The sequence below is a fragment of the Marmota flaviventris genome, chromosome 11 (assembly GCF_047511675.1).
Source record: "Marmota flaviventris isolate mMarFla1 chromosome 11, mMarFla1.hap1, whole genome shotgun sequence".
NCBI lineage: Eukaryota > Metazoa > Chordata > Mammalia > Rodentia > Sciuridae > Marmota > Marmota flaviventris.
In genome coordinates this window covers 80,565,683-80,590,894 of record NC_092508.1, presented here as the reverse complement: position 1 = coordinate 80,590,894, position 25,212 = coordinate 80,565,683, and the positions used below count along the sequence as shown (strand labels likewise).

Here is a 25,212-nt window from a genome sequence, read left to right as displayed (position 1 = left end):
AGTATGGAGATTTCTTGGAAAATTGGGAATGAAACCACCATTTGACCCAGCTATCCCTCTCCTTGGTCTACACCCAAAGAACTTAAAAAACAGCATACTACAGGGACACAGCCACATCAATGTGTATAGCAGCACAATTTACAATAGCTAAACTATGGAACCAATCTAGATGCCCTTCAATAGATGAATGGATAAAAAAATGTGGCATATATACACAATGGAATATTACTCAGCAGTAAAAGAGAATAAAATCATGGCATTTGCAGGTAGATGGATGGAGTTAGAGAAGATAATGCTAAATGAAGTTAGCCAATCCCCCAAAATCAAATGCCAAATATTTTCTCTGATAGAAGTAGGCTGATTCATAGTGGGGTATGGAGGAATAGACGAACTCTAGATAGGGCAAAGGGGTTGGAGGGAAAGGGAGGGGGCATGGGTTATTAATGATGGTGGAATGTGATGGACATTATTATCCAAAGTACATGTATGAAGACACGAACTGGTGTGAATATACTTTATATACAAGCAGAGATACGAAAAATTGTGCTCTATATGTATAAGAATTGTAATGCATTCTGCTGTCATATATAAGTAAATAATAATAATAATAATAATAATAATAATAATAATAGTAAAGAAATATATCCTCAAGACACATTGGTGAAGCCAAGAAATGTCACAAACACAGATAGTACAATGTGGCATTGTTTATACTAGCAAAGACTGGAAGTAGCACAGAGCTCTATTAATAGGGAATTCATTGGTATTTGCAAAAAAATAATAAAAATAATACTTATGTGCAAAAAAACCACAACTACTTTTTGGCAGCAAATGTCATTCACATAGGGTCAACAGATTTAGCAAATAAAATAGAGTAAGATGATTTTGTATTTCAGGTAAAACTAATTTTTTTAGTGTAAGTATGTACCACATAATATTTGGGAGACAGGCAGCATATTTCATACTGTTCCAATTGTGCTGATGAAATAATGCTATGATTATAAAACATGTTGAACTAATCTGAAACTAGAGATCTCCTTACACCAGGTTGTTGGATCTCAGTGGGTACCAAGGCGAAGCCCCAGTGGATCCCAGTAAATCTGAATTAACTGTTTTGAAGCATCATTAAGTCACTCAGTGTGCATTTCACAACATCTATCACTGATCATCTATGTGACAAGAATCGTGCTCAAGTACTCTAGCAACAAAACTGCACGTTTTGGCAGGCACTTCCTCAAGATATCTGTGACAGGGATAGCTTTTTATTACTAAAAACCTAAAAATTCAATTTGTAGCAAAGTGGCATATACAGTTGCAACATAGGCAATGAGTACAAACTAGTTTTAAAAAATTGTTCCTGTTTTTGTATTATTAAATTAGCATCCATTTAAGTGACAATTTAATGACACAAGATCTTCATACTAGAATATATAATTTGTAACTTAAATATAATCTATATAACACAAAATTGAAGCAATTAGAGCCTCAAGTTTTATAGAGAACAAGATCAAAGCAGATTATAGCACTGCAACCTTGCCTGCTTGGCCTATTTTTGTTCCAAGAAGGAAAAGTTAGTACTACTTTCCAGCCAGTGTGTTAATTATCTTTCTGTTGAGGTGAAAAATATCTGCAATAATCAACTTAAAAGGAAGTAGTTTATTTTGGCTCAGTTTCAGAGGTTTCGATCTGCCATCAGTTGTCTCCATTGCTTTGGACATATGGTGGTATGGTGGTAGGAGGGGGCAGCAGAGAAAACCTGTCTACCTATGGAAGGAACCAGGAAGCAAAGAAACAAGGGGCTGGGATTCCAGTACCCACTTTAAGGACACACCCCCAATGACCTGATTTCCTTCCACTACACCACCTTCTAAAGGTTATACCCCTTTCAAATAGTGCCATAGGTTGGTGATCAAGCCTTTAACCACAGGCCTTTGGGAGACATTCCAGAACCAAATCTTTCCCCTCCCAAGGGTAAATGCCATCCTAAACTTCTAGCAGAACTTTCATTTTTGTGATTGACATTAACGGGATTGTATAGTATGTACTCTTGCGTTGGCTTCTTTAACACATTATTGTATATTAAATAGCTTCTACCATTTTGTTGTAGTCATAAAGCACTTATTTTCAGTATTATGTAGCATTCCACTATGTGAACATGCCACAATTGATATGTTCATTTTAATTTCAATGGGCATTTGAGTAGTTTCCTACTTCAGCTATTAACATTGTGCTGGTATAGATGTTTATAGGAACACATGCCTTTGGGTGGAACCTCTGTACCCATTTCTCCTGGGTCTCTGTCTCTGTGGAATTGCTAAGCCCTATGATATATTAAGATTTAAAACTTCCAGTTTTCCAGTGTTTTTACTATTCTATCCTCCCAATAATAGCAAATGTTCCATATCTCTGCCAACACTTGTTATCTTCTTCATTTCACCCACTGTAGGGGGAAACATGCAGTGGTATGGTATGATATGATATTGTGTGGATGTACATAGTTGCAACCTGATTTAAGTAGAGAACCTACTTGGGTATATAAACCCAATGTGTGTGTGTGTGTGTGTGTGTGTATCTGCAGTGTATATTTTTTACCCAATGAATATACCCCATGTATATTCTTCCCCTGTATGTATATTCAATGACCCAATATTCATTGGCTATTTGGGTTATTTTTTGCCAATGTTTATATATAAAGCTTTATTTTTTTAATTGTTTTAGTCAGCTTTTGTGTCAATATGTTAAAATATGCAATAAGAACAACTTAGAAAAGTTTACTTGGGGCTCATGACTTCAGAGGTCTCAGTTCATAGACTACCAATTCCACTGTTCTGGGCCCAAAGTAAGGCAGCACATCATGATAGATGACAATGGAGGAAAGCTTCTCAATGCATGGTCAGGCAGAGGGGGCACAGGAAGAACAAAATCCCGCCCTCCCCCGGTTTCAGGGCACATCCCAAGTGACCCACTTCCTCCAGCCTTGTCCCACATGCCAACAGTTACATCCACTGGATCCAAACTAGGAGGAACCAATCAGGTCACCACTCTCATAATCTAATCATCTTACCTGTGGATACTCTTGCATTAATAGGAGCTTTTGGGGGACATCTCATCCAAACTGTAACACCAATTTTATGACTTCTTGATATATCTTGAATGAGTTTTTGTTGGATATTTTATATTGCTGGGTTGATGGATGTGTTTATATATCCAATTGTTAGTTGCCTTCACCTTCATGAGTCTTTGATGCATTAAAAGCTTAATTTTACTGTAATTCATCAAAACCTTCCCTTCATTTGGTTATTAGAAAAGTTTTGTCTACTCCAAGGTCACTAAGTTTTTTTACTTAATTGCTTTAAACTTTTCACATCTACATTAAGCCATCCATTTGGAAGTAATTTTTGTGTATGGTGCAAGGTAAGAGTAAAAATATTCTTTTCTTGTATGTATATTCAATGACCCAGGAGGATATTTAAAAAAGATCACCCTTTTCTCACTGCACTGCAACGTCACCTTTGTTATCAGTCAAGCAATCATTTATCTGCTTTCTATAGCAGTAACACGTTTTTAAGTGATTATAGTAATTTTCAGTATAATTGGAAGTCAAACACTCAAAGCCTTTATCTAAGTCCACTGGATAATGAAGTAACAGTCTACATATATCCTATTGACAAAAAGAATGGAGGGCAGACAAAAATCTATGTAAGTTTAAAATACCCAGGTTAGTAATCAGAGGATGAGAATAAAAGTTACTGTTTCATGTTCAGTGCTGTTCTTCAGTAGGGAATTGGGATTCCTAATTTCTAAGTATGGGAGACAAAATTTAAGAAAAACCCAAATCAAAACCCCAAACAATTGTATACTAGTATACAACAAAGTACTATTCAATATAAGGGAGGACTGATGAGGGTGCAGTAGCAGAAAAGGGTTCATGAAGTGGGACTCAAACAAATCCTTTCTTTAATTGATTTGGGTCTGATTAGGACACTCCTACTAAAAATATTTCCTTAATCCTTAAAATTCATATTGATATCCTGTTCTTATTTCTTTAATGCCTTTTTATTCCACTGAGTTTTAGAGTACCCTAATGGCATAATAAAGCACTTGGAAATTCTTTTAAAAATGCTGATGCCCGGACCTCAGGGACCTAATGAAATCAATCTGTGGTAGTGGGGCCGAATCATCAGTATTATCAAATGCTTTCTTGGATGATCCTAATATACAAATGTAGGTTGAAGACCACCGAGTTAGAAGGTGCCTTAAATCAGTGTTTCTCAATTGGGAGTAGGGTTGTCAGATAAAATACAGAACAACTGGTTAAACTTGACTTCAGAAAATTTTTTGTCATGATCAGGTATTGCTACTGGTATCTAGTGGGCAGAGTTCAGACAATTCTGTTTAATAGACTACAATGTATAAAACCCTCACAATAAAGAATTATCTGACTCAGAATGTACATAGTGCAGAGGTGGACAAACCCTGCTTTGGAATAAGAAACCAGTCATGAGAAGAGAGAACAGAACTGGAACTACAAGCAGAATTTTGTTCAAATATAAGTGATGGAAATCAAGAAAGACATTTTTAAATATGAAGCCAGAGAACTTCTGTTTGAAGTGTAACATTCTATAATTGAATTTTTTTTTTTTTTGTGGTGCTGGGGATTGAACCCATGGTCTTGTGCATGCGAAGCAAGCACTCTACCAACTGAGCTATATCCCCAGTCCTATAACTGAATTTTTAAATAAATGTTTCAGAAATTTTCAAAGAAATTCAGAGCAAACAGGGTTCAATGAAATAAATTTCTAAGTGAAAGATATAGAGCAGCCAGTATTAGTTAACACTGAAGTTTTTTCAGCTTATATTCTGCCTCTTTGATATTTTTAATTGGATACTTACTAGATTCTTGATAACCATGAAGAACAAATATAGAAAGGAAATATATGTAAATAATGGAATTACAGCCCAGTTCTGGTGTAGGGTTTCAACACTAGATGTGACCTTTGTACATTGTTTTCCAATTTTGTTCTTTAAAATCTAAGTGATGTGGATCAGATTATCTGAAAGACCCCTTTTCAACATTTAACTGTCATACCAAAATTCCCAAGTTCCTATAAAAATAAATTTTACAATCCTCTAATTTTTTTTCATTGACAGGTTTAATATCGATTTCAATGTCTAAATCTTATTTTAAAAGGTAGAGAATTAATGTTTAAGTGGATAATTTACAAATTCTTTGTTATACAGTCCTGATCAAATTATCATAAAAAAACCTGATACTTGAGGTGTTTTTCTTACAGAGTACATAATAATTAAGCACTTTCTATTATTACCACTAGCAAGAGTTCTACCTTCCTGAATCCTGCCATAACACTTCAAGGAAAAAAAAAAAATTACTGGCAGTTACTGCTTACCATGCTATTTGTTTCTGGAAATCTTGTTAGAAAGTCAAGGTAATAAAGAGAGTCTCAGCACCATGTAGTCAGTCTCTTCCCCATACAATACAGTACATAGCTATGGCCACCTAGGAGTAAGTATCATTTCAACCAGTAGATGGCACTTTAGAATGGTTAAAACAAGTTTCAACCCATGGCACAAAGAATGTGCAATGTAGCAGATGTCTGAATAAAAGAAGCCAGACACAAAAGGAAACATATGGGTTCAGATATAAAAATCAATTTATGCAATAGAGGTTATCTTTGGGAGAAGTAAAATGCCTGGAAGGCAGCAGGATAATCCTCTGGAGCACTTGATGTTTGGTGTTTTTAACTGGGTGCTAGTTACAGATGAAAGCTTATCATATACATGTGTATATGCATGTATACATGTATATATACATACACACATTAATAAATTGTTTTCAAAATGTTATGGAAACCACCACATTTTTCGCATAATGAATACAAACTTTGTAACTTTTACTGTTTCAATTGCAGGCAATAGTTATTATATCAAGCTACAAGTTAACTAAGCAAAGAGTTTTAAATCAAAGTTGGTGGTCTCCATGTACTCCTTTTAAAAACAAAAATTTAATTACAAAAACAAAAGACAAAGAAAAATATAGTTTATTTCAATTATTTCAGTTGGTAGAAATTGTTTTTTCCCTGAGATTTGTCTATTTCTATTGGCAAAGCCTTACAAATTAAAGATGATTCCTTTAAAGTTTATAATGCTGTAAAAACAAGTTCTGTCACAAAGGCACTAAAGTAATGAGGCTGAAGAAATGTGATTCAGCAGCAGAGGCATAGTTTTATCTGAAAATACAATGTATTTATCTGGCCCAACTCAGGAGTTAAGAATTTTTTTTTTTTTAAAGTGTGTATAAGAATGAGATTCATATGCTTTTTGTTTTTTTTATACATCAAGATGTATTATCTTTATTCTTTTTCCTCCCCATGTTATTTCAAAGTAATATTTAGATGAGTTTGAGAATGCTTAACAAATAAAGAAGAAAGAAAATTAGAAAAGTCTACAATGGATGTAGAATTCTCATTTGTATTATTAAAAACAACTTGAAAATTAAACTGTAGCTACTTTAAAATCTTTTAAGAACTAAGTTTTAAAATATTGCAATAAAAGAACACATGACATAATAACCAAATATATGATTTTTTTGAAAAAAATAATTAAAACTAAGGCTTTTTCAATAAAGGGGAGAACTAATAATAAGAGACCAATCATACCCTGATCGTGTGTTAACTACCACATTTGTACAATGTGGAAGTGCTCCACATATACTCAATGACAATATGAATAATTAACATTTGTAATCTTAAAATCCCAAATCACTTGCCAGTGTTGTAAATCCATAAACATTGAAATAAATACCTGGAAATAAGTATATTTCCAAAATTGTAGTCTTTGACAGTTTATATTGTTCAATCAATAACAAACAAATAAAGCAGCAAATAAAATGACATTATTGCTAGTTTCCACTTAGTTTCTTCATAATATGGCTATCTGGTGTTGCATTAGTGAAGATACTTCCTACAACCACATGGGTACCCCAGAGACTATGACGGATGACTTTACAGCAGCCAAGATCATCAACAGTAAATCCTAAATATCTGTAACGTTCATCTGTTTCAAAAAGAGTGCTGTTTGTATATGGTCCAAAAAACTAGAGGAAATAAAAAATGAAATCATATTTTCATTAAGAAGAAATAAATTATAGCAATAATTTTTTTATGAAAATATGAACACATTCATTTTAATACCCCACATATTTACAAAATCAAATAAAAAATAAAAAGGTCATATGCGATACCTAAACTGTCCTAACACCTGCTTCTCTAATACCTGTGTATTCTGAAAATATGAATGTTTTTAGTAAATTTCATGTTACTTAGAATCAGATACAAACTTTAAAAATAAACTTTTGAGAATCAGCTGATTCACTTTCATCATTGTCAAGATAAGAAAATTAAAGCCCAGATCAAACTTCTATTTCTAGTCTATATTACATCTTTGACTTTGAGAAACAGCACTACATATCCTAAGATTAAAAAACTGATTTTATCACCACTTGTAAATGAAAGAAATATTCAGAATTTAAAATGAGACCACAATTTTGGGTCAGTATTGTCTTCAAAGCATAACTCTAAATACCAATTTCCAAAAAGTTACTTCTCTGGATAGTTAAAAATATTTTCTTCGCTTCTAAAAATAATCATTTCTTCCTTAAAGAAATCAGACAATATTAATTTCTAATTTTCAGTTTATAAACAGTAAATATACTAATATAAACCAAATTTTATGCTAATAAAGGTAAAAATTAATAACTGTCTTCATTTTTAATAATTTTGTAATAAAAATCATCTTACTTCACATGATATGGCATTCAAAATGTATTTAATTACTCACTGCCAAACCAGATGATGGGTCGATAAAGTCAGCCCAATAGCCTTCAGCTCGAAGAGCATAGCAGATTTCCTTAGCACCATTAATGAACTGCATAGAGAAACATACAAAGAATATTTTCAATATAGTCTTCACCAAAGATCATTTTATTTTTTAACAACTTCTTAAAGGAGTATCTTCTGCTTTGGATAAAGGGCTCAATAAGAATAAAATGATAATTAAATTATAAAGTCATAATATTTTCACCATTTCAAAAGATCAATGGTCAATACAATAGTTTTATTTCTTTTGAAGCTTAAATTCTGTATTTTTTTCTTCTATCTTATTTCCTACTTTTTGAAATATGACTAATCAGTCTGCACTATTAATTCCTAAATTTGTGATAAATTATGAAGTTGCCATCTTGTATCAATAAGGAGACTAGAAATAGGAATGAAAAGGAAAATAAAATATAATGAAAAAATCTAAACCATTCATTAGTTTGAGTAAGTTATTTTAAAACATTACTTGTTTGTGTGTTCTTCAACATATACCTCCATCTAAAAAGTTCTGAAATATTTCTGAAAAGATACAGAAAAGTAACTGAACTTGATAGACGGGGAAGAAGGGTAACTGGGATACTTTCTCTTCATTATACACCCTGTGTATCTTTTGTATATTAACTGTATGTGTTTTGTATATTAAACTTTTGTATCAAAATTTTGGCCTTATCATCCTAATTTCTATAATGTCTATATTAACTTTATAAAAAATGTAAGCAGTGAAATATGATAATGAATATTTAGTCTAGATCACATGTTGAAGAAAAATCATAAATGTTCAAAAGCAATGGCATAATTCCATTTTTAGCTACAACAGAGTAACAAGTACCAAATAGTGCTAAAAACTACACAAAGCAACGATTTTTAGACCCTGAATAATAGATAAAATTGTAGTTGTTGAAAGGAGCAAAACAAATTAAGTAATTTCCAAAATTGCTCTAACCTTCTGTCTAGGGACTTTTTTTTTTTGGCCAAAAGAAGGGAAAAAGAAATAGAGACCATGGCATTCAAAATGTATTTAATTACTGGTGTCACTCAGCTAAGTAGGTGCAAAGTAAGAGTTCTGGACTGACTACTGAAACACCTGAAATTTTTAAGGGAGAATAGTAGAGATGATGCGATACACAAAGAAGGTTCCTGAGCAGCCTACAAAGCAATTCATCCCAGTTCCTTAGCAAAGGGCTGAGCTGTGTAAAGAGAAGGCAAGATTCTTTGAGGCATGGCAGAGGCTGTTAGTTGCAGGGTTCAGAACTGATGTGATACCTAGGGTCATGCATGAATATGAATACACATAAGAAACCTGGATTTCTTGATCACCAAGAATGAAGAGACCCCTCTGAGCACATCTGGTCTTCAGCTAAAATACTCAAAAGTCTAAGACTTAGGAATGTAGGTATATCCTAAATTAGACACTAGCAAGCTAAAGCCCCATAGCCAAATCCTACCTGATACCTGTTTTGATAAAAAGTTCTATGGGAACACAGCCACATCTATTCATTTATATATTGTTGCTTAAGGCTGCTTAAACATTAAGGCAGAACTGAGTAGTTGAGACTCAGTGACTGACAATGCCTACAAAACAGAAGACTCCCCATATGAGGATTTACTTTCTATTGTTTCAGTTACCTGCAGTCAAGCACCTTCCAAAAACATTCAATGAAAGAATTCTAGAAACATTAAGTTTTAAATTGCCTGACATTCTTAGTAGTGTAGTAAAATTTCCATCATGTCTGGGATGGGAATCATCCTTTTTGGTCCAGCATAGACACTGTGTATACTACCTGCGTGTTATTAACTGAATACCTGTCTTGATATCACAAGGTATCACAAGTGATCGTATACAAGTAACTGTTACTTTACTTAAACATGTCCCCAAAGTGCAAGAATAGTGATGCTTAGAATTAGAATATGTCAAACAGAAACTTTTTTAAAAAAAAAGTTGCTTTGGTACTACACCAGATCAGACCAAACCAGAATGGAGTTATTCAGGCCAGGGGCCACATGTTATTAAACTAACTTTCAGACAGGCTAGTTTTCAAAACAAACAAACAAAAAATAAGCCAGGAGCTACACAACCACCAATCTTAAGAGACCTCATTTATACGAGCCAGCATAAGACAGTCCCCTGTCTTAACCCTACGGGGAAAATAACTATGAAAGGACCAAGCTGCTTCTCTCATTCTTAGTCCTTTTCTGTTGACAGAGCCAACCTTCTCTGCTCAGGTCATTGGAAGCCTTGTTCTATTTTATAGAATAAGAAAGCCAATTAGATCTTTAAACTGTTAAATTTGGTTGAGGCTGTCTCCATGCCTTAAGTTCCAATTAACGTCCTAAAATCAATTTGGTACAAAAATAAACTGAACTACCAAGTTAGAAGTTTACTTGGTAACAAACAGCTGAGTATCAGCCAATCGCAGGTTGCCAATCATGTTCAAATACGATTCAGAGCTGTCATAAGCTGTATTTGGATCTCACTTCTATTTTCTGTCTATAAATACACCTTGCTTGCATGGCAGAGTGAAGTTTTCTGAACTTCTAATTCAGAGGGCTGCACTATTCCTACATCTTCTTTGCTTAAGTTAACTGTTAAATTTATGTCAAAAGTTTTTCTTTTTTAGAAAACTAAGTTAGTTATAATTTTGTTTTTTGACAACCCCAAATTTTGTTGCCCTCTACTATAGAGGTATATCACTTATTTTCCCACCAATACCTACTTGTAAAATAATGACAAACATTAAAGTAACATTATATTCTCTAGATTATTTTCCATACTTAAATTTATTGATACAGTCCATTAACCTTCAAAATTCTTAAAAAGTCATTAGAATACATTTCAATTTAATGAATGTGCCATGACTAAAAACTACAAAGGTTGAGTAAAACAATGCAATCAAATATTTACAAAGATTAAAAAGAGAATTCCACATTATCAAAAGAATCAGTTTTTCTCTTAACATTTCTGTTCATCAACAGCAAACAGTGATATCTTCTGGAAAAAATAAGAACAAGTTTAAACCATAAAATATCTACTTGGAGAGTAAGCAAGGTGTGGTTCCAAAATAGTCACTAACATATATCAATCAAAATTATCTGTTTCTTTCGTAGAAAACGAGATGGTTTTCAGTCATAAATTTAAATTTCAAGATGAAGCAGGTTGTCATTTCAAAGCCCTGCAATTTATTATAGAAAACCAATTTAGAACTATACTGGAGTCAGTATCAAATTAGGTCTACAACTTTTAACTGTTCCAGAATTGGGACTACTAATGCAATGCACTTGTAAGAGATCTCTAACAGCTCAGTAACAGCGATGATAAGTATATATTTACGAAGCATTATCTTAATATGTAAATAAATATTATTGCTAGTTATTGCCTTTTAAACTCCATCTAAATTCACATCTTCTTAAAATCAGAGGCAATGCCTTGTGCCTCTCCTATAACCTCCTTTGTTAATTAATACATGATTAGTATATTCAAAATTGTTAAAGATTAAATGAAATTTATTAGAAGGTTCCATGTGGGACATTTAAGTATATAGTTATTATCATAAAATACTGTTGAATATGTAAATGGTAATATATTATTATAAATGAAAAGAGCCATACATCCAACCCTAAAGAAAAAATAATTCCTGACATCAAGCATGGGAGTTGGTAAAGATTTTTAAACTCATTAGCTAAAGTGAGCAAGTGAGTTATTCTTAACTTGTCATACAAGCAGAGGAATATTCTTATCTATCTTGTAGAAGAAATGATAAAATTCAATATCAAACTCTTAAGACAAATAACTGTACAGTTTTAAATTACTAGACTTGAAGTTATAATTCATCACCTCCTGGACTGATAAAAAAAAATGCTACGGTCCAGGTTAAGCTAGAGTGACAGCATATAAACTAGGACAATGGTTTTGGTGGGCAAATTGACATTATTTACCAAAATTTAAAATGTAAATGCCTCTTAATTCAGGAATCATCTATTTAGAAATTTATGGATATTAGATTCATTAAAATATATGTAATAGATTTTTCACTGGTGTGTTGCTGGTAATAGCAAAAGTTTGATTTTCATCTAAATCACACAGGAAATTTTAGAATAATTTTAAAAAACTTATGGTTTACTTGTATAATGAAATACTATAAAGATTCTACCAAAAATGAGCTATATCTACATATAATGGTATGGGAAGTTATTAGGTTAAAAGCTAAGGTGAAAAAAAAATGTTGTATTTGTATACAGTATTTATTGTGCTATTTTACTGTTTATTGCTACTATTCTTGGAGATTGTTGGGGTAATTTTCACTATTTACTTGACATGCCTTACAGTGGAGAATGGGAGCAGACGGAAGGAAGGGGCAAAAAGAGAAAGAGTATATAAAGAGTTTCAAAAAAGTTGTTTTGCACTACTTTTTCCAAATTTCCTAAAACAGATTTAAATTTTAGAAAAATTAAGGAAAGTATTGAACAGAATCTAAGTTTTTTAAAAATACTAATGACAAAAAAATTGCAGCTTTTTAGTTCTTAGAAAAAGATGTTTAGTATTGAAATGTTTCAGAGAATGAACAAAGACTGGAAAAGACATTTTAATACACCATTTTAATGGTATTTAAGTTGGACCATGAAATTAAATTGTTAGTAATTAAGAAAATTACCTTTTCTAAGAGCATTTCTCTTTCAAGTTCTACCTCTTCACTCCAAACAGTCATATCATTCTTAGTTTTCTGCGTTACAGTCAGAATCATTAGTTTGCTATTAGCTACTTCTGGAAATAGTGACTCAAAATCTATAAATAAGAATAAAAATCCAAGAAGAAAATAATTTGCTTTAAAAAAAGATGTAGTTCATAGAAATAACACTTCCTTAGAAAAATTATGCTTAAGTTAAATTATTTTTACTGTTATTACAAATACACTTTATTTTTTAAAAGAATAAAGTGAACTTATCTTAGTTCACTTCTATTTTTGTTGGATGAGTTGAAACATTACTGGCAACAATTCTGGAGGATAAGTAGAATTACATGCTATTGCTGTTAATAAAAATTTTCAAATAAATTTGTTATTTAGATTTGTCTCCATTATATATTAGTTCATGAAATTATAGATCTAATAATCATGCAGGAGTATAAATGACAAGTTTTAGGTAAAAAGCATGAGATCTGATTTTGGAGGACATTTGAAAGCCTTTATCTTAGACATGCAATCATTTCCAGTCAGACACACTAATATTAAGACACAGAGCATTATAGTTCCTTTGGAGTACATTACTCAATGCATTACAAAATCAGTAATATTACCTTAAACGTGTTAGTGTTTCAATATATGAGGTGTGACATACCTCTTTGAAGCAATTCTGGACATGTCTGGATTGCACACTCCACTCTGGCACTTTCAAAATAAGTTTCTGCACTGTTAATTTCTTGTTCAACCGGTCCATCATTACCCTATGGGGACCAAGGATTATAAGTAAAATCTGAAGTTCAAATACAATAATATATCTGTTAAGAACTCATCTGGTTAGAAAATTTTTTAAAATAATTCTTATTAGAAGGTATTTTTTGGGGGTGGGAGGATAATACAGATAGAACCTAGGGGTGGGCCTTCTACCACCTACGGTAAGACAGGGTCTTGCTAAGCTGCCCAGCCTGGCCTCAAACTAAGTTATCCTCTTGCCTCAACCTTCCCTATAGTTGGGATGACAGGCTGGGCTACCACACTTAACTGGTAATAATTTCTTATATACTCAAAAAACTTTTCTCCAAGATGAATCGATGATCTGAACCTTTGAAATTCTGAATAAAATACAACAAAAATATGCTGCTGATATTCTAGGATATGATATGAAGAGAATTTGGATGAAAAACTAAAATGCCATGTTTATACCTTAAAATGTTATGTATTCTGGTATTTTGTGATTATATCTAATTATATATTATTTTGTTCAATAATCTACAAAATTGGGATAAGAACACTAACTTAAAAGTAACATGATTAAATAATACAGCCCCTCCCACAGGTAGGGCTTAGAGGTCTTTATTAAACTGAATATGTCTAACACTTTAACAGGAGCAGGCACTATAAAGGTTATTAAAAAAAAAATAAAATAAATCCAGTCTTCTTTGACATATCAAACCTAGTAAGAGAAAGAGAAATCAGATAAAGATTGAAATTGTCATTTTTGAGGTACATATTAACTACTGTGTGTTTAGTAAGTAAGGAACAGGTAGAGCATAGGTTAGAAAATTAGAAGGAAAAACAGTCCAGCAGAGATAATTATATATAACAGTATACAATGGTGAAAGGCAATGATATGTTAAAAAAAAAAAAAAAAGAGAGAAGTAGTGGGAAATAAGATGGGAAAGAAATCAAAATTGTGAAAGGTCTTTTACGCTACATTAAGAAATTTTGACTTTTGTCTATATGCAACAAGTAGTAGTAATATCAAATATAAAAAACTAGTATTAATGTGGAAAATGTATGGTAATGAGGAACAGGTAAAAGATCAGTTAACAATCAACATTCACTGATCCCTTAGTGGATTTTTGTGCTTTAAGTACATTTTCAAATTTAATTCTCACTGCAACCTTGTGGACTGAAGATTATTATTGTCCCTCCCTTTTTTTCCACATAAAGAACCAAAGGCTCAGAGAGATTAAGTAACTTTCTCAATGTCAAAAAATTAAGTGGTAAAGTCAACTTATAAACCCAGATTTATCTAATCTAGATTTTTAGAGGCAAGACAGGCTCTGAGCAGAAAACTGGAAAGAACAACTTCACAGAAAGAAGTGATTTTGACACTGTGGAGATATGACTGAGAAGGGGAGTCAAGTTTAGTGCTGTGATTTTTATCTTGATACAAAGGAAATATGGTTATACTATTAATAGTATTGGTGGACTTCTTCATTTCTTAATGTAGCTTGAATGACCTTTTACAATTTTGATATCTTACCTTTTCCTTCTTATTTCCCACTACTTCCTCTTTCTCTGTATGTCAACCACGATATACTTTCATTTAAAATAAAATATGCCTTTCTCATTCACCATGCAAAATCTGGGATGTTTGGTAGATAAATGAAAATGTAGAGCCAGAAATGTGAGAAATAGAAATCGTGAGTTAGGGATTATAAAAACCTAGCCTGTGGAGAAAGCCAAGGGATTATGTGAACAAGGAATAATTTAAATGAGGATGAAGCAACTATGTAGGAAAAAAAATCACTTAATTGGTAGGCAGAGGAGGAAAGAAGAACCAAGAAGACTGAGAAGGAATTATCTGAGATACAAGGGTAGGGGAGGTCAACTGTGTCCCAATGTCAGGTCATCTGATATATAACTTATAATAACATATGACAGGGAAGGCTGTTCCTGATAATACAGATTTGGTCAAGCACTCTGCCTGAAATGATGCAGAAATGTGAAAAAAGATAAAGTGTTAGGGGCTTGACCAAAATTCTGAACTGCATGTTACTTTTCCTTGAATGAGCAATGATGCAATGTCAGTTTAAAGTATTTCAACAAAACTAAAAACAACAACAAACTCAAAAACCCTCAGAAATCATTTAAAACACACACACACACACACACACACAAACATAGAATCCTTTCTTTTTAACATACTGTAAACGATTTCAGAGACCTCAAAATTTTCTTCAGCTTTTAAGAGTGGCTAGTGAAGTATTAAGTTGGTTAGAATTAAGTGCATACTCAGATTATAATTGCCATTTTTAAAAAGTGAAAAACAGGTAACCTAAATTTTCAGTGACAAAGACATAATTAAATCATCTATATTGGAAATAGTTATTAAAAAGCATATTTTTGAAGACTTAATTACCTACAACAGATTGTAACCTAAAATTATATAAAAAAATTATACTGCAAACACTGTATACCTTGGACAATGTCAAGTTTTTTTTTTTTTTTTGCTTTTTTTTTAAGGACTGTTTATGTTGTTATTATATATACTAGGATCCTAGGATCAAGTTTTTTTAAAAATACTTTTCAATGTAAAAGTGACATGCTCAGATTAAGAAAAAGTATTGCATTAATAATTGGAAAAACAATGATATTAGCAATTTACCTGAAATTCATTCACATACTGTGCCATCACAAATTCATGTCTTTCAGTTGATAAAGGTTCTGCCAGAACATCAGGCAAAGTTTTATGAACCTGGTTTTTCTTCTGTGATGCAGTCCCATTGAGGTGACAATCAAAACCTATGTTCCCAGGAAGCTGGAATCTCTGATCCTGAGGTCCAAATGGTCCCATAGTTTCATCAGGCCACACTGTTCTAGAGCCTGAAGAGGAGAAACAAAACACATAATTTCCTTCTTAGCAGTCAAGAACATTTGCATACTGAAAGAATGTTCTTACTATTGTATTTTTTTGCCTACAAATAGATATCTGAAATCTGCTTTCTTGTATGAACATAAATTAGTTTCATGTGGTTTATACTAATTAAAGTAACTAGCTGACGGCTCACAGGCAACTCCATTATTAGGGGAAAAATTCAATAAAGTACTCTAATTAATACATGAGATATTTGATAGTCATTAAAAAGAATACAAGTAAACTTTCATGTACCAACACAGAATGATGTCCAGGACATATATCTTTAAAAGAAAAGCTAAGTCAAAGGATAGCATTAATAACAGTATTTATTTGACTTCCTTATATTCCTATTTTTAAACAATGAGAAAAAGACCTAAAAGGAAGGACACCAAACTTAAAAATGGTCTTCCTTAGGAAGGGGCATTCAGCTGCCATTACTAAGTGGCACAAAACACTAATGGACTGGGGCAAAAAAATTGAGCATTATGTGACATAATTCTGTTTATCAGCTACCTGAATTAATACAGACTACAAATACTGCAATAACAGATACTTGTATGGTTTCTAATTACTTGTAAGAAAGAAGGCTGTAGATAGCCACTAGTAATTGACTGGTTAGTTCCTAAGATAAAGTTTTGAATGTGATTGGTTTTAAAGAACAATCAGGTCTACCAGTGTCAAATTCTCTTTAGAAAAAATAAATGTTCTATATTAATAGGATTTGAGCATATTTTAATGTTTACTGATCACTTAGGATTTCTCTTCTGAGAAAGGCCTGTTTTGATTATCCTGTTTTATTTTTGTTTCTTCTACTGGGTTGTATTTTTTTCTATTAATCTAGGGGAAAATTTTTCAGGATACCAGCCGCTTATATAATCTGAATGACAAATATTTCATTTGTAATACACACACAGTTAAGTTTTCCAGTAATATAAACTGGGTAATAGTCAAAGATGAAGTTACAAAGGAAAAGCAATGCAGGATGGAAGGCTTTGAAGACCCAAATGAACTTAAATTACATTACACTCACCACATGTTTCAAGAAAAGAAGAATTCCATGAATAATACTTTCAGCACACAATAGGTTAAGTGTGCATTATAAACTTTCAAAACACAAATAAGGCATGTATATGGCATTTTTCTCAAACTTACTTAATAACAGAACACTTTTTTCAAAAAAACTTGAACTCTTACAGTCTGGGAACTCTAACTGAGAGTAATAAGAGTTAATCATGGCTTATCATGAGAGCAACATGATTAAAATATTTTAGTGGTGTGCAAAATAGAAGCAGCAGACTTTGTAGACAGCATAAATTACTGATTGAATATACACTTTACAAGAAGTCAGCTATATTAAAAGAATCCGACTGGTGTGAGAGGATATCTCAGTGTAGTTTTGGTTTGCATTTCCCTAACTGCTAATGGTATTGAACATTTTTTCACATATCTGGTGGTCATCTGTATTTCTTCTTTTGTCAAGTATCTGTTTAATTCATTTGCCCATTTATTTATTGAAATATTTGATTTTCTGGTGTTACTTTTTTGAGTTCTTTATATATTAAACATATTAATCCTTTATCAGAAGAGTAGTTAGCAAAGATTTTCTGCCATTCTGTAGGTTCTCGCTTCACATTTCTAATTTGTTTCCTTTGCTGAATATGCACCAAACTTTTTCCTAGAAACATGCTTTACCATAATCTCTCTCAATGCTGGACAGTGAGACACAGTTTCTAGTTAAGCCCACGTGATCACTGCAAATATCCCATACCCTACAACACTCTGTATTCTAAAAGGTATATTAAATGCATTTTTGACCTCTCATGTCTTCAATTTTTGCAGGGTTAACTGGGATTTAATCGCACCATAAGATAAGGAGCATCTATATTCATTCTTTAATATTGTATCTTTCTGGATAATAAATATTTAGCCAGAGCTCTGACTTATTTTAAATGGAATAAACACAGCTTCCTAAATCAGAAGAAGAAATATTAGAGGAAATGCAACTCAAATATTTTGAAATGATTATAAGTGAAGCAAAAATAACATCTACTTACATATATCTGGAGGGGCAGTGGCCACATGAGATTCATCTGAACCTGACGATCCTGCAGTTGAAAAGGCTTTTGGATTGACAACTCTTTTAACTAAAGAGCAAAATCCTGGGAGATAGGAAACCAGTCTGGCTCTGTTACAGAGCACCTAAGATGGCAGGAAAAATAGGACTATTTATTCTAGATATAAATGTTATAATTTCTGCCAAGTTTTCATACTGCAATACATCTTTTAAAGCCAAAATTTATTCCACTTCTGTTGAAACCTACTATGAAACAAGCATTAAAATACATATATAATTTAAAAAATAAAATACTGTCAGTTGTCAGAATCAAAGCTGTCATTTATGTTGAACTCTAATAAAATGAAGACAGAAAAACCCTGGTTGGGGAGGGGAGGGCATCTTCACACATGTATGCCTGATAACAGAAACCATCACAAAAGATTGCCCAAACCACAATCGACACAAGGCTACCATAGCTTGTATATAAAAAACTTTATAATATTGTCTACTCAACAACTGCCCACCCATTCAAACTTGGACTTAGTACCTCTGTTACTGATCCTTGTGACCAAGGATAATTATTTGAAAATAACTATGGAACCTTCCTCATTTTACTTTTAAAAACCCTTGTCTTTCTGTGTATTCCCACTGTCTGTCAAGGTATGTGTGTTCTGGATTTCAATCACTTTCTTACTCCCAAATAAAATAAACTATTTTTCTTTGGAAAGCCTTTGTATATCCCATTCATTTTAGGTTGACAATACAAATATTAAGACAAAAAAAAAACAAGTAATAATTCAAAGAAAAGTATATGTCTTTTCCAATAAAGGCCAGAATTCAATTGTGTCATGAAAGAAAGGAAACTCATAAAAGATACTTCATTTAAAGACAACACTACAAAGGTAGCAAAAGTAAGATTCTTATATCCTTAAGATACAGAAATTTCCAAACCTCTCCTTGGACCAAAATCTGTTTCCTTTCTAATAGTATTCTTATTTTATAAATTGTGGTAATTGTCAGGCACAGCAGCACACACCTGTAATCCCAACGGCTTGGGAGGCTGAGGCAGAAGGACTGCAAGTTCAAAGCTAGCAACTTAGCAAGGCCCCATCTCAAAATAAAAAATGAAAAAGGGCTGAGGAGGTGCTCATTGGTTAAGTGCCCCTGGGTTCAAACCTAGGTACCAAAATATATAAATAAGTAAGTAAGTAAGTAAGTAAATAAATAAATAAATAGTGGTAATTATTGCCCAAGCCAGTCTCTTTTGATTGGATGGCAATGTCCAATTTCCTTCATTTTAGCATAAATCTTTGCGGTACATTTTCTGATCTTATATTCATTTCCTAGACATTGAAATCAGATATAATGGGTGAATATATAAATATCTTCTATGCATACACTTTTAGCAAAAATATTTGAGTCACAATGAATTAATGCAAGAGTTGGCAAATTATTCACAAGTACAGCCTATTGCTTTGGTAAACAAAGTTTTATTTTAATACATACATACCCATTCACTTATTCATTGTGTCTAACTGCTTTTGCACCATAATGGCAGAGTGAAGTAGCTGTAACCAAGAGTATACGGCCCACAAAACTTAAAATATATATGATTTGGCTCTTTAATAGTAAAAAACCCATCACTAAAAATTCTTAGTTTAATGGAAATCAGTTAGCATACATATTAAGAGTCAAAATGTCCATGCTTCAGAAACTAGACAAACTTGAAATATGCCTTTCTGATATAAAGAAGCAGCCTTCTGGTAGCTATAGCAATTTGTTGCTAACTAATGCCATTGGGCTACGTGAATTCAGGACTGCTGTATTTTTATGAAAAGCAGGTATGTATTTCTTCAACAAGTATCCTACCATATATGAAATTTTAATAAAATCTGTAATTTTTTAGATAAAAAGCATAACATCACAAAAGGTATATTTTAAAAAGAGTTATAATATCAGTTTGCTAGACTCTGAAGCATTGATATAACTCTCAATTGGAATGTTAACTAAACTGTCAAAGACATGCATATTTCATTACTAACATCCATTCAGAGTTTACAATGCATATAAATTAATACAAAAATTTTAAACAATTTAAATACTAAAATTTTTTAGTATAAATTTCATTCTAAAAAATAACCTAAACTATTTGCCCTAATGAACTAATTTATATTCATGTAAGCCAAAATAAAGGTCAGATATTAATATTATACTTACATTAATTTCCCTCTTTTCAAAGTACCATATACACCTTTTACAACGTTCTGTTCTGTACAGATTATGGGTAGGCAAAAATTCATGTTAAAATTAAGCCCAAATTGTTAGACTACTCTTATGATTTGACTGTGTAGCCACACATTTGCACTTACTAATTGCAAGAATAATATCTCTGCTGTTGCCCATCCATCTTTCTAACATTCAGGTCTGATTAGGTCACCACAATTTACGGAATATGGCTTCATTCAGGGTTCCCTATTATTTGGTCCCAACCTCAGAATTCAACCTTACCTTCTAGTGATCAGCAGGTGGAAATGATTTAATTTTTGAAAGGAGCAATGAGTAGTGTTCTTTGAACAACTTCTGTTCTTCCCACCCATATCTTAATTATCAGATTTTATTCAGTTTTCAAATCTCAAATGCTTTTCACAGTAGTCTCCAAACCCTACTTTTCCTTCTGCACAAAACTCTGAATGTGCATTGTACCTTTTCAAAGTTTTAAAAAAAGATTATGTACTACTTTTATTGTAGCTGTTTTCATATGTCTTATGTCCATATTATATGAATTCTCTAAGGTAAAGTAGGATGTGTATAACTTTTTTTCTTTTTCTTTTTTCACAGACTAGGCAAGCACTCCCTCACTGAAATACACCCTCATCCTTGGATGTGTATAATTAATCACAGGGTACTTAAGAGTCAATGCTGATGTGAATGAATACCTTTTGATTTCATTTTGTAGAATCTGGAAGGCCACTTCCTATATTGCAATGGCTACAAATCCTTCAGTTTTGCTAACCAGAAATAAAAAGGGGCTTTATATAAATTCTAAATACTTACTGAAATAATGTCTTTAAAATATTGGGTTTTAAAATTTTCTGTCTAGAAAAATAAAATTGGAGAGATAAGTACATGCATATTAAAAGAATATTTGTGTTCAAACTACCTTAAAAGGATCACAACATAATTTCACAGCCCCTTGCTTCTCCTGACATTTTTGATACACTAACATCATGACGTCAAAGCCCTCATAATGAAATCCGTCTGATTCCTAACAAGTTCAACTGACTTTTAAGACTACTCACATTGGCCATTTCCAGTGGAGAAGAAAGACACAAAATCTTCTCCTTCGCAAAGTATTCCTGGGAAAGGACAAAACAAAACAGGCTAACGACAGACAGAACTCTGAGGGACCGCTCCGAAACGTCCACAATTGCGTGCTGAGTCCCTCCCCCTCGGCAGGATGACCTCCGAGCTGCCCCTCACCCCCGAGGCCAGACTCCCCCCGCCGACCCCAGGAGGTCGCGGCTCCGAGTGTCCCCGGGCACACGTGTGCCGGCGGAAAACCCACCCGACCCGGGGAGGTGGGACGGCCAGCCTTCAGAGCGCCGGGGTCCACGCAGATGTTTTAACACGGATAAGGGCTGTTTGGCAACAGCTCCGAAAGGAGGCTCGGGCTGCGCGGAAGAGGAAGGGGCGGTGATAGGACGACAGGGGATCTCCGTAATCAGGGCAATACCGAGAAGTCTGGGCCCAAGATTGGCGAGTTTGGAGGGGCTAAGGCGGGCGGAAACCATCCGTACCAATCACCACCCGCCTCCAGCGGTCCCAGATTCTGACTCTTCGCACCGTCAAAATGGCTGCGGCGAAGGCAATGAGGGTAGCAGCTACTTTGGTCACGACCAGGCCAACGAAGTTGCTTCCAAGTGCATCGATGCAAAGGATCGTCGAACCGATGATGCGCACGCGTGTCACGTAGGCCTACCAGAGCCGACCTTCGATTGGCTGAGCCTGGGCTGACAACAAGGGTGGACCAAAGCCGGGAGGTGTCAGCTGGGAGTTAGCAAGGAGGGCTCCAGGCAGTGTTAGGCGGGAGTTTTCCCTTAGTTCATTGATTTTTGTTTTATTTGATAGATTCCTCCCACTCTTAGCTTTTCTTACTGACTCCAGAATATACAGTCTTCTGTTCTTTGTATAATTATGTATTTTTCACGAATATTTTTCTTTTGAGCACAGGACACTTTTTCTTTTTATGTCCCCACTTCTACTACAGTGCCACTTTCACTACAGGCTCGGTAAATACGTATCCAATGATTTATTTATAAATAACATATCCTTTTAATTTATGTTAATGCATTTTTTAAAAAATAGTAACTAAAGCACAATTTTTTTTTCATATTTCTTAATTTTTGACTTATTGTCTGTTTGTGTATCAGAATTCTGAGTACCACATCACATTTAGTCACCGTGTCTCCTCAGACTCTTCCAGGCAGTGACAGTTTCACAGAGTTGGTTTGCTTTTGTAACCTTGATAGTTTTGAGGCATACTAACAAAGCACTATTTTTTTTATATAATACATGATAGTAGAATCCATTTTGACATACTTGTACAAGCATGGAAAATATCTTGTTCTAATTCTTAATCCAGCACCTCTCCTTTTCCTTTCTACTCCCCACCCTCTGCTCCTTTCCCTTGATTGATCTTTCTGCCATTTACCCATAGTTATTTTTTAAAATTAATTTCTTATGGGTGTACCCGATTGTGAGATTCACTGTGGTATATGTACATAGGAAAGTTATATCCACTGTCTTTCCTTTTCTCATCCTCCCTCCCTTCCCTTCATTCTCCATAAGACATTTTGTTGAATATCCCACAGTTGGAGTTTGCCTGATGTTTTTTCTTATGTATTGATTGGAGTTATAGGACTTGGGGGATAAAGAGGTAAAGTACCCTCCTTAACACATCACATCAAGAGTACATATGATTTTTCACTATTGATGCTAATCTTTATCACCTTGCTAAGGTAGTGTTTGCCAGATTTTTCAACTGTGAAGTTATTCTTTTCCTTTGGAAGGATGTCACTATGTGCAGCTCAAATTGTAGGAGTGAGAAGTTGTGCTTCATCTCTTTAATAGTAAACTATCTTCATAAATTATTTGCAGTTCTTCTGCATGGGAGATCTTCTGTTCTGCCCCATTTGTTTGTGTATTCAGCCATTCATATTAGAATGTAGTTATGGATGTTTTACATTTGGGGTTGTGATCCAATAGTATTTTGTTGTTTTTCCTGTTTTGATCATTGGAATTTCTTTTAGTTGACACCTCTGCCTTTTTGACATACGCTTGAAGTTTTTTTGTGTTTTGTTTTCCATGAACACTTCCTTAGTTTCTGGCACTACAAGATGCTCCAGGATCATCTAGTATGTTCCCCTGATCTAATCCTAGAATCATCACTTTCCCAAGGAGCCATGGGCCTTTTAATGGAAAATGACATTAGAAATCAAGAGTTGGACATTTTGAATATTGTTGCTTCTAGGCCTTTTCAGTTGCAGAGCAAGGAGATATATGTATGTAAATTAACCTGAGTAAATGCAGGTATCTATAAATAATTTATATATGTATCCATCTGTTTCTTTGTCAGCTAAACAAGAGTTCATGCTGATGTCTCCAGCTTTAATCCAGCACCACATGGATCATGCTCGTCTCCTCCCTCTGCTCATCTGTAACTTTGCACTCCAGTGTGAGAAACTCGGCTCTCATTGTCTGTCATCTATTTAATTAATTGTTCAATTCCTGTTTACATGTATAGTGAGTTCAGAACTGTTAACTCTCCATGTACACGTATAGTGGGTTCAGAATTGTTACCAGGTATGCCTATGGGAAACAGATTTAACAGCTAGAGTCCAATACTTATGTATACTTTTTTTGCCTTTTGTCTTAACAGACTCCACTCATTTCCATATTTATTCAGGTCAGCAATCCCACCTTTTTCAATGAGGTTATTTTATACATTTGTAATATAAACTGTTTTGCTTTATATTAGTCTGCATTCTATCCTGGGATTCTTTGAGCTCCTATGATTTCTTTAAAAATCTTCATCTATTAAAGTTCTCTTTGTGCTGTAAAATTCTAGGAGTTTTGACAAATGCATATATCGTGTTGTGTGTATATGTACATAACATTATTCATATGTAAATGACATATTGTCATGTATACTTCATTCCATATACTTATGGAATGTTTTTTCCACTCTGAAAAAAAAAAAAAGTCCATTATGCTTCATGTACTAAACCCTCTCACCTCTTCAAATGCCTAACAACCACTGATCTGTTTACCATCTCTATGGTTTCAACTTTTCCAGAATGTCATAGAAATGGCACTATATAATAAGTACCATTTTCAGACTGATTTCTTTTTAGCCTTCATTCTTGTGTATGTGATTTGATAGCTCATTCCTGTATTTTTTAACCTCTGAATAGTATTTTAATGTACAAACTGAATACTTTGCTTTCTTCCAATTTTTGATGATTACGAGTAATCTGCTTTAAAGGATTTGTGTGCAGGGTTTTTCTGTGGACATGTTCCTAAATCAGTTGGGTAATACCTAGGAAAACAATCATTGGCAATTATATTTTTATAAGATATTTGAAAAGAGTTCTATTAGGTAATTTGAGCATTTTCCCCACAATCATAAGTATAATTAATTTAACAAGTACTCTTCTCTTTTGGAAACATGGAGCAAACTTTTTCTACTTTTGTCCAATTACTACAATTAGTGTCCCAATTAATGGTCTTCACAAATTGCATGCCATCTGACACCCTGCAGCTGTTCAGATCAATGAATACTCAATCCAAGACGAAGCAAAATGTCTTAAAATATCTTAGCTAAGGATATCCATGGAAGGAGATTCCATGACTTCCCTGGGAAACATCATCTGACATCTCAAA

The 25,212-nt window shown here is 33.5% G+C and overlaps 1 protein-coding gene across 5 annotated transcripts in view; it reads right to left on the bottom strand.

The window, feature by feature from the left end:
* Positions 1-22,161, bottom strand: part of Mmadhc (metabolism of cobalamin associated D) — a 78,583-nt gene extending 56,422 nt beyond the window's left edge. For 2 of the 5 annotated variants that reach the window (XM_071619182.1, XM_071619183.1), the window contains exons 1-7: positions 22,068-22,161; positions 21,570-21,626; positions 18,269-18,413; positions 15,963-16,180; positions 13,227-13,332; positions 12,545-12,675; positions 7,858-7,944 (exon numbers count right to left, since the gene is read on the bottom strand). In XM_071619182.1, coding sequence (XP_071475283.1) covers positions 7,858-7,944; positions 12,545-12,675; positions 13,227-13,332; positions 15,963-16,180; positions 18,269-18,413; positions 21,570-21,578 — 696 coding nt within the window. In that variant the 5' untranslated portion in view covers positions 21,579-21,626; positions 22,068-22,161. Of the gene's footprint in view, positions 1-5,650; positions 7,115-7,857; positions 7,945-12,544; positions 12,676-13,226; positions 13,333-15,962; positions 16,181-18,268; positions 18,414-21,569; positions 21,627-21,835; positions 21,980-22,003 lie in introns of those variants that run through there. The other 3 variants (XM_027938032.2, XM_027938031.2, XM_027938030.3) reach the window with 3 other exon arrangements.
* Between the last annotated feature and the right edge of the window lie 3,051 nt (positions 22,162-25,212).